The 9,449-nt window shown below is 42.0% G+C and overlaps 1 protein-coding gene across 1 annotated transcript in view; it reads right to left on the minus strand.

Moving 5' to 3' along the window:
• Nucleotides 1–1,884: 1,884 nt before the first annotated feature.
• Nucleotides 1,885–9,449, minus strand: part of LAPTM4A (lysosomal protein transmembrane 4 alpha) — a 12,672-nt gene continuing 5,107 nt past the window's right edge. The window contains exons 2-7 of the mRNA XM_010707968.3: nt 8,275–8,395; nt 6,008–6,084; nt 5,801–5,923; nt 4,152–4,247; nt 3,149–3,247; nt 1,885–2,656 (exon numbers count right to left, since the gene is read on the minus strand). Of these exons, the coding sequence (XP_010706270.1) occupies nt 2,582–2,656; nt 3,149–3,247; nt 4,152–4,247; nt 5,801–5,923; nt 6,008–6,084; nt 8,275–8,395 (591 nt within the window). The 3' untranslated portion in view covers nt 1,885–2,581. The remainder of the gene's footprint in view (nt 2,657–3,148; nt 3,248–4,151; nt 4,248–5,800; nt 5,924–6,007; nt 6,085–8,274; nt 8,396–9,449) is intronic.

Below are 9,449 nucleotides of genomic sequence, written 5' to 3' on the forward strand. Positions count from 1 at the left end.
AAAGCCCGCGGCCGCTGCCCCCGCCCGCCCCGCGGCCGCGCAGCCTCGGAGGGAAGGGCTGCGGGGTGAGACGGCTCGGCGCTCGGAGCGGAGGGCTGAACTCATCGTTGTCGCTGAAATGATTCGTATGGCTCCGTTAATTTTGCGCTTCGAGCGAGCGTCTCCAAGGCAGCGTTTGCGAAGAATACGAGGAAAGGCTCACGGGCGACCTGCGAGGCGCACAAACCCGCCTTTGTTTTCAGTTCTAAGCCCGGTTGCGCTGCCCGGTAGCCAGGCTCGGGGCAGGCTGTGCAAGCCTTGGCCAAGAACACAGGACTTATGGCACAGGACTGCCATCATTCAGTGCCAGCGGTCAGCCCGCTCCTGTGCAGAGCCACGGGACACGTGCAGGGCTGCCAGAGCTCGTCTCCTTTGTCCTCTGGAAGGGGAACAGTTACCTGTGATGAGGAACAGAACCGCAGCCTCTCACCAGCAATATCCTTCGGCATTAATTAGTCACTTCAGCCACTTGGCTTTTTGACATTGGAAGAGGCCACGATGACACCTGCAGAGCCTACAGACAGCACCACAGGGGCCACATCACCACCATTCAGAGAGCTGCAGACCCCAGCCCCTACAATTCCATGTGATTTACTTAAAGACCACTTCACTTTTACACGTTCTTTACAGTCACCTGAAAGAAGGCTGCAGCGAGGAGGGTATAAGGCCTCCCCTGTCTGGTTACCAACAATAGGACACTATGTCAGGTAGCACCATAGGAGGTTCAGATTGGATATTAAGATGAATCGCTCCGTGGATGGAGTGGTTACACATTGGAACAGGTTGCTGAATGGAATCTGCACACCTGGAGGTTTTTAAGAGATGTAGACATGGCACTAAGGGAAATGGTTTAGTGGTAGGACTCTGCAGGTCAGGCTGATGGTTGGACTTGATAGCCTTGAAGGTGCCTCCTAACTTAGATGATCAATTCTTCCAGCTGTCCTCCAAAAACTTGTATTTTAGTGGTCTTCGCTCTTAAAGAATCCCCCTTTCTGGAGCTCAACCCACACAGCTCTCAAAAACTGAATGCACTTATGGGTCACCAGTGTGCAGAGGGTAACGGGAGAGGCAGGGTGCAGAAGGGCAGCACAGGACATCCATACACTATTGCAGCTCAAGGTGCTCTCATGGATGGCATTTTAGGTAGAAATTAAGCAGCCTAGTGCTGATATGTGGGAAGGACCAAAGGCATTTTCTTAAACAGCAAAGCAACAGGAAGGAGGTACGTATCGCAGTTGACTGGAATAACCAACAGCTGCCTGCCCCTTTGCCCTAGTTTCATCACAGATCCCTTTCGTCTGCCATGGTAGGAAGCCATTTCCTCTTCAGGTGTATTAAATCAGTAAAATGTCTTTTATCTGTTACTGCAAAGGAGGAAGAATAGAAGGATCTCCGTTTCTTCTGTTTAAAAAGAGAACAGTACTGAATGTATGGCATACACCCAACAGTTTTGGACGTTTTCCAGTGCAAGTACTGCTTTAGTCCCACTGGGTGTCTGTCCTGCTCTTAACATCTGACCTTATCAGGCATCAAATTTGCCCAAAGGTCTGGAAGGTTTGAGTACAATTCCCTTTACTCGGCTTATATAAGTAGCAAGCAAACAGAAGGCAACTGAGTCGTTCAACTGCAACCAAGGCTGCAACATGAGCTGATATACTGAAGGGAATCCATGCTTTCTATACAGAGGACATCTGCTAGAGAACATGGATCAACCACTGAATAACACCATTTTAAGTCAGTGCCATACAGACACAGCTTAGTGAACCCTTCCTGCACGGCACTGAAGTACTTCAAAAATTAAAAAAAAAAAAAAGAAAGAAAAAAAAAGAGCAGACCAATCCAGGCTACTGGTAAACATTTCATAAAAGATTTATTTAAGTATCAATTATCACAAAGATGAAAATACGTATAAGATTAGGAGCATGCAACCATCATCTACATTTCTATTTATTCCCTTGCATTGACAGCACATTGTAATACAAGTCCTGTGCCAACCTCGCTTCTTCCTGAAAATACTATGTTTCAGGACATAGGATAAAACAAAAAACCCCACAGTAAGGTAACATATGAGAAAAGTGCAAAGTAAAAAAAAAATTCATGTATATACCACATTCAAACCCCTCCCCCTCCAAAAACCAAATAAAGGCAAACTGTCATCTTGCTGCACAGATTGTCTTTATCATCTACTTTACAAGAAATGAATATAAATTAAGGGCATGGTCCTGCAGACACTTATGTTTGTAGCTAACTTGAATCACAGATGGGCTCAGTTGGTATTAGGAAAAGCCACTGGTTAGTCACACGCAGAAGTTCCTGCAGTAGAAGGCCCTAAGGCAATAAAATGTTTAAAAGCATTAAGAACAAAAATTAAAGCAAACAAAATCACTCCCAGATGAGTTTTGCTTACTAAGTTTCTATCAAACATTTTTAAACAGTTTGCTCCTAAAGTCCTGAATATTTCTATTACTTAAGCAGTTTTGCAAGATTGAAAGACAAAACCCCCAAGGAGCTGGTACAGGTGTGAGTGACCATACAGGGTGCTTCAGGCAGGTATGTAGGGAGGTGGAGGCTCCTTCTCAGGCATCTTCACTGCCATTTCATAAGTTGGCAGAACATACTAAAGAGAAAACATTTTGAAGAGATTAATGCATAAGGCCGAGGGTACAAAAAGCCCAGAGTGAAAATACCTACACACACCCCACTGCAATTTATTTCTCTGTTGCAGGCTAATGTAGGGACCTAGTGATGTCTCCAGTGAGCTGGTGACAAAGGGAAAGATGGTGCACAAGCAGTTCAGTGCTGCGCTGACCCTAGGCCAGTAGTTCCACCCCACTGCCTCTTGGTTTTGCAAGCAGCATGGAAGGCTTTGATAGGTACAATCAGAAAGCTGCTCTCAATTACAAGAAAAAAATCATCAGATTTATCCCTGTAAAACCCTCCTGTTTATGTGCTGTAAGAATGCAATGCCAATCTACCCTAAACAAGTTAAAGCAGCTGATGTTAATCCTCCCATTCTTTGTTCAGAAATCTGGACAAGACATGTAAACATGGATGCTGTGCTTTTCTATTCCAAAGTTAATTTCTGATTCCCTTCACAAAGAGGCTTTACCTGTGGAGGTGCTTCAAAAGCAGGGTACACTGCTATCTCTGGCAAATTTCTGTTGCTGATGTATTTATAGCAGTTCCATACACAGTTGATTAGATACGCCTGAAAGAGGAAAGATTTCTCTTTTTAAAGACCTCATATATATTAGCTGATTCAGAAACTAGATGCTAGATAACTTTTGTATGACAAAAAGGAACTTATCTCAATGTCTATCGACAAATAGATACACATAAGGGATGCTGCTTATTAACAGGTTTAGTCCTGTTTAGTCTTGCTACCACAATGACTCAGGACAGGATGAGCCCCACAGATCTTAGCAAAGGAATCCACAATCTAGCCAATTCATCTGTGAGCCTCAGCACTGCTAGTGAAATTGATCCCTAACTGGCTTATGCTTCTGTGCATCTCAGTCCAAAACTTGCTTGCAGGAGGAGGACAGGCCAACAGCACAATCCCACTTACCCAAATTCATGTTATTATTTGTCTAACCACATGCAGAAGAGAGAATGAAGCCCAAGGAAAGGACAGCACAGCAGAGCAGCCTGATGTTAAGCTAACATCAGCTGCTGCAGAGAGACATACCATCATGCTCTGATGACTGTACTTCATTTTTATGATTAATCTTTACACTCTTTGCACCCAGATTTACGATGATTAAGATTCTCAAACTTTTATCTAAGTAACCCGTAAGCAACAATTCAATATTATTTCATAAGCATATCTATAAATATTATTTCCACATATGACAAAAAAAAAAAAAAAAAGGTATCTGGAGTCTTCGTGCATTCCTGCTCCCTACTAAGGTGCAAACATGCCCCACTGCAGGCAGCACACAAATTCATGGGAGACAGCAGTACACCACACGTATGATTGAAGTTGTGTTGTAACTGAACATCCTAACAGGTCAGCAATTGCACTCCAAGTTAATTCAGTATATCTGTATATATTGATAGCATGTGAACAGAGCAACTCATTAAATGGTCACAAGCTTAAAATTGTAACTTACCTTTAAAATGATAAATAAAGCAAAGAACACCAGAACAATAAACAGAAGACAGCTGGAATCCAGTGAAAGAAGATCATCTTTGTAAGGGAAATCCGGCTAGTTAAAAAAAAATAGGGGGGGTAGAGAGAAATGGAGGAGATGAGCACAAACAGTACATTTACAAATATCAGACACCCACACTTCACGCCAAGTCCTGCCTAAATTATCCTCTCAGAAACAACGAGAAATTTACTCTCTCCTTTGTTCCTTCTTTATCCTCCCACAAAGCAGAGCTTTTATCCTGCTTCTGTCCTACAAGAATGGGTCGGTGCAAAAGAGAGCTACCTGTAAGGAAGCAGTGTACTTTCTGTAAGACATTTTCTCTATTTTATACTAGGACAGATGTCCATGAAATTTCCTTCTGAGCAATTGCAGCACAGCATTCATACAGGTCCTTTACTTGAGAGGCCTTTACTTAGTACTAGTAATCTCTTATCGGTCCAACCAGTTATGTTATGTCTGCAAAGCAGAAAGCAAGAAGAGTTGACTCCAAACTTAGAAGAGGAGCCAAAACACACCAAGGAGCTCCTGCAAATTTCACTCTCTTCTCCCCTCTTCTCACATTAACAAGGCTTGTCCTCAGTACTCATTTTTGTTTTAAGAAGACTTTTTAAACATCTGCTTGCACAGATCTAAACACCAGCCAGAAATAGCTTGTGATCCAAGTCAGTTGCTGGTATATCCAACCCACTGCATCTTTTCACAGTTAAACATAGGCAGCATTAATGAACATTCTGCTGCTGTTTCCTCAAAGTCCTGCTGCAAAATGAGAACAATACAGGATGTGAAAAGAAAAAAAAAAAGGAAACCCTCAGAACCTCAGGTTCCATCCTATGATGTCGTAGACTCTGCATCCATCAGCCTTGCCCTATACTGACTCTTACTTTTCCCTCTCACCCCAACCAAGTAAGAGTTGATGTTTTTATTCTGCAGTAACAAACATGCCACAGAACTACATTATTCAGCTTGCAAAATCTTTGTGCCAAGAGTGAATTAAGCACAAACAGTTTAAACCAACATCTCCTTTCACAGATGCTTTTCTCCTCCCCATAGGTTTCCATTTAGGGAGAAATTACACCATCAGTCCTTCCACTTCTGATAAGATCTTATGCTCACAGTCACCTTGTCATCCCCTATGGCTGCTGCAGTCTAAGTTACTCTTTCTTAAGCAGCTGCAAGATCACAGAATCGTTTGAGTTGGAAGGGAGCTCTCAAGGCCATCTAGTCCAACTGCCCTGTAATGAACACAGACACCTACATTTCCATCAGTGCTCACAGCCCTGTCCAGCCTGAGTGTCTCCAAAGATGGAGCATCCACTACATATCCAGGCAACCAATGCCAATGCTTCACCACCCTGACTTAAGAAAACTTCTACATCCCCCCTCCTTTAGTTTGAAATCACTTTCCTTTGTCCCACCACAACAGACCATGTTAAAAAGTCTGTCTCCTTCTTTCTTACAGCCCCCCTTTAGATAAGGGAAGGTAACTATCAGGTCCCCCCCAGAGCCTTTTTTTGCTCTGTGGAAAATAATTCGAGCTCTTGTAGCACTTATCAAACCAAAGTTCAACTTCAGATGAAAAATACTCATGCGAGCTGACAAACGCTTACCAACTGATCCAAGTAATCCTTGATTCTTGGCAAGTAGGTTAAAGAACTGATTGCAACCAGGCAACTGACCACAAAGTCAAAGAGTTGGTAACAGAAAAACGGGATCAGCCAGCCTACGCGGTGCTGGAAAAGAAAAAACCATCCGTGAGATATTCAGTTAAACATTCAAATAGCAACTTTAAAGATACAGACTGTAAGTATACTTACAGCAATTGCACCATACACCATCATTGCACTGATTGTGAACATGAGGAGGGAGATAGCAAAGAGGACACAGGCATTTTCTGCATTAAAAGAAAAAACAATTTAGAGTCAATCATTACTTCACGTTACCACACTGACTGGTACACAATCTCTATACATAAAACAGTTGAGAGGGAAATCATGGTTATCTACATAAACTGGAAACTGCAGATTTGAGTAACTCAGTTCTCTACTAAAGGGAAAAGGTTTGGCTCAAGAAAACCACCTGGCAGCTGGAAATTAAAAAAAAAAAAAAAAAAAAAGGCTCTGCCTTAATCAAAAGCCTTCATAAAGCTCAGACATAGCAATTAGAAGCCTGACAGTATAATTGTAATGCAGCGTAACAATGCTTATTTGCAGTATGTCAGTGCTCAAAGTATGCTGCTGATTAATTTTACTACTGGAAAGACTTCAAGTGAAGTCAGCACAACGCCGACCTTTCTGCTTGAAAGTGCTTGGGTTACATAATTTGGTCACTGGCAGCAGGAACAGCACTGCTGCTTAAGTACCAGTAAGGAAAACAGGAAATGGCTGTGTGGAAGGTATCCTATTATTTAGGAAAAAAAAGCAGTTGAACAGAAGCCAAATGGTAGCAGAATCCAGGACACCCGTGGAAGCTGAATGATAAAGATTCCCCCTGAGCAACATGGTTAGTGATGACAGAAGCACAGCTGCTTTCCATGAGTTAGATTATATTCACTCTCCTACAGCAAGCACAGTTTGTATTTTTAAACACAGAGAAAGAAACCAGCTCGAGCCTGTAGATGTTGTAAGCTCCTGATTTTAGCAAAGCTGAAGCCAAACTCCTGTGGTTCACATGCTTGAAAACAAATTATCTGCAACCGATCTGAAAATTATACCACATTTGCATACCTAATTCATTACAAGATAATAATAACTACATACAGAGATGGCATCAAGAAGGCCCTCCTGTGTTTGATATGCATTGTCTTCATCAGAAATTGTGAATAATAAACAAGTGTTAAACTCATAGTGACAAATCCTTAGAATAGAATCCACACAATATAATTTTGGTTGTGCAAGTGGATGAAGCCCCTTTATAGCCACAAAACCTTGTTTGCTCCTTGTTCCTGCTCTCATTTCACTACTAATATACATGAGTTACGGCTACAGATGAGAAGTCAGGTCATGAACAACTTTTGGCTTCAAGATGCATGTTAGGAGATACTACTTCTCTGAAAGAGGCACTGCAATGGGCTGCCCAGGGAGGTGGTGGAGTCACCGACCCTGGAGGTGTTCAAGGAATGTTTGGATGTTGTGATGAGGGACGTGGTTTAGTGAGTACTATTGGTGACGGGTGGATGGTTGGACTGGGTGATCCTGTGGGTCTTTTCCAACCTCAGTGATTCTGTGATTGTATGATAACTAACAAAGACTAAACTGGAACTCTCCAAATCCAGACTTATGCTGGACTGTTCATCTTCACTCCATACTAGACCTTGCTAAATTTCAGTGTAACAGAAGATCTGACACATTAGAAGTGCCACTCAACATATTTCTGCTCACTTAAAACAAACCCAGAATTTAGAAAGTATGTACACAAGATTACATGTCATACTGGAGCTAAGAAACTTGGTCATTGGAGACAAGAGTTTGACACCAATTCCACTTGTAAACATTTTGCAGTTCATCTGTAACAACAGGCCAAAAACTAGGTTTAATTTTGCTCTTTCTGTTCTATGCTTTCTGTTGTTTGGTTTCTCTCAAAATTTGATGTGCAGAATAAATACTTCCCTAAAGTACTTCATAGTCTAATTTTCCCTCATAGAAACGTACTGTGCTTTTCTCTCAGTAGACTTGCAAGCCTGTAGAGCTCTTTCCTTACACTCAGGAGGACCAACACAAATTCCAAGAGCTTCCTAACAATAAGCTCTATTTCTGTTTTACCGACCCAGCAAGGACAACAAAAGTTCACAGAGAAAGCAAAGTACTGATGTTCTACATGTATTGAGTGCTGAAGAAGGCCAAGAAACCTTTAGAAATCCTGCTGTTCAACACGCTTAGGAGTAACATGAAGTAAAAATAATATTCCATTAACATTTTTACAGGTACAGATCTCAGTTACTAATAATTCAAAAGACACTCAAAAAAAACCCAAGGAAATCATTTTTAAAAGCTGCATGCCTTCATGATACACCATTGTAAGTCGAGTGCACTATGACACTGCATTTTTGTTGTTGTTTAATTGCGTGGAAGAGCTGTGCACCTACCAGCCATCCTCTCAGAAGCATAGTAGTTTCCAATGACTTCATACTGGATATTAACAGTTGGCACTACGTTTGGATGAGTCACCTCTACAGTCAACAAGATGCCCATCAGCAAGTTCACCACCTGAAAAAGATCACAGTTACCTGGGTAAGTTACTTACACTGTAACAGCTCTGATCATTTTAACAGCACCACTAAGTCTTTCACTTCAGTTAGAAGCAAGCTCTTTGCTTTGCCTATTGTAAAAACGCAGGAGGGGGCCATAACTTAAGACCAAACTGCAAGCTAATTTACTTACAGCCATGCCCAGAAAAATGCTGGATGCTTACTAGTTTTAATGAATTCAAAACTAAGTAACTTTGCAAATGAAGAGGATGGAAGAGCTTGTAGTCATTCAAATGACACAAACAGATACCAATTGATCAAGGCAGATTTGTGAGCTGGGAATAGTTAAAAGAGGCAGGAATGAAAGGGTACAATTAGGGACACAATGAGGCACATTTGGAAGAGATTTTGCTTCCTGCAACTTTAAAGGCAGAGGTAATTTAATACAAAAATAAGGTACTGCATCCCACTCTTCCACATGGTGTTAGGGTACAGGCAGTACAGATGGATGTGCAAAGGGGAAAATCCATGCTACAGCTCATATCCTCAGCTGCAGCTTGCTGCCTTCCTCTCCCTCCATGTTAGCAATTTACAGAAGCTATGGAGAATTGGCTCTCTTCTACCTGGAACATTTATTAAAACCTCCTCAAGTCTTATCAGACAGGCTAAGCAAACAAATAGTGAAAGCTGAAGAAATCTTGCATAAAGGCTGAACTCCAAAATCCATGAGCAGTCAGCACTTGGCTGTATGCTTACCAGTACTCCTCCTTACTGTCAAAGATTGCTCCTGCTTCCCTGTTTTGGTACAAACCAGAAATGCTTTCAGTAAGACTCAAAGAGTCAGAAGTAGATTAAAGCTCTGGAAAATTGCCTTCACAGCACTTATAGGCTGGTCAGGATTTACAGGGCATAGTTTCGGTTATTACTACCTGGAGAGAGAGAGGCCAAAGAAAAAGGTTTCCTACTAGAAACCTTCACAGTAGTATTTCCAAGCCGCAGCCATTTTCCAATCAGTATTCAGCACCAGCAGCAGGATCTTTTGCTCCAAACGAGGCAAAGAGCAAGAAGAAAAA

Source organism: Meleagris gallopavo, chromosome 2, assembly GCF_000146605.3.
Source record: "Meleagris gallopavo isolate NT-WF06-2002-E0010 breed Aviagen turkey brand Nicholas breeding stock chromosome 2, Turkey_5.1, whole genome shotgun sequence".
In the NCBI taxonomy this organism is placed as follows: domain Eukaryota; kingdom Metazoa; phylum Chordata; class Aves; order Galliformes; family Phasianidae; genus Meleagris; species Meleagris gallopavo.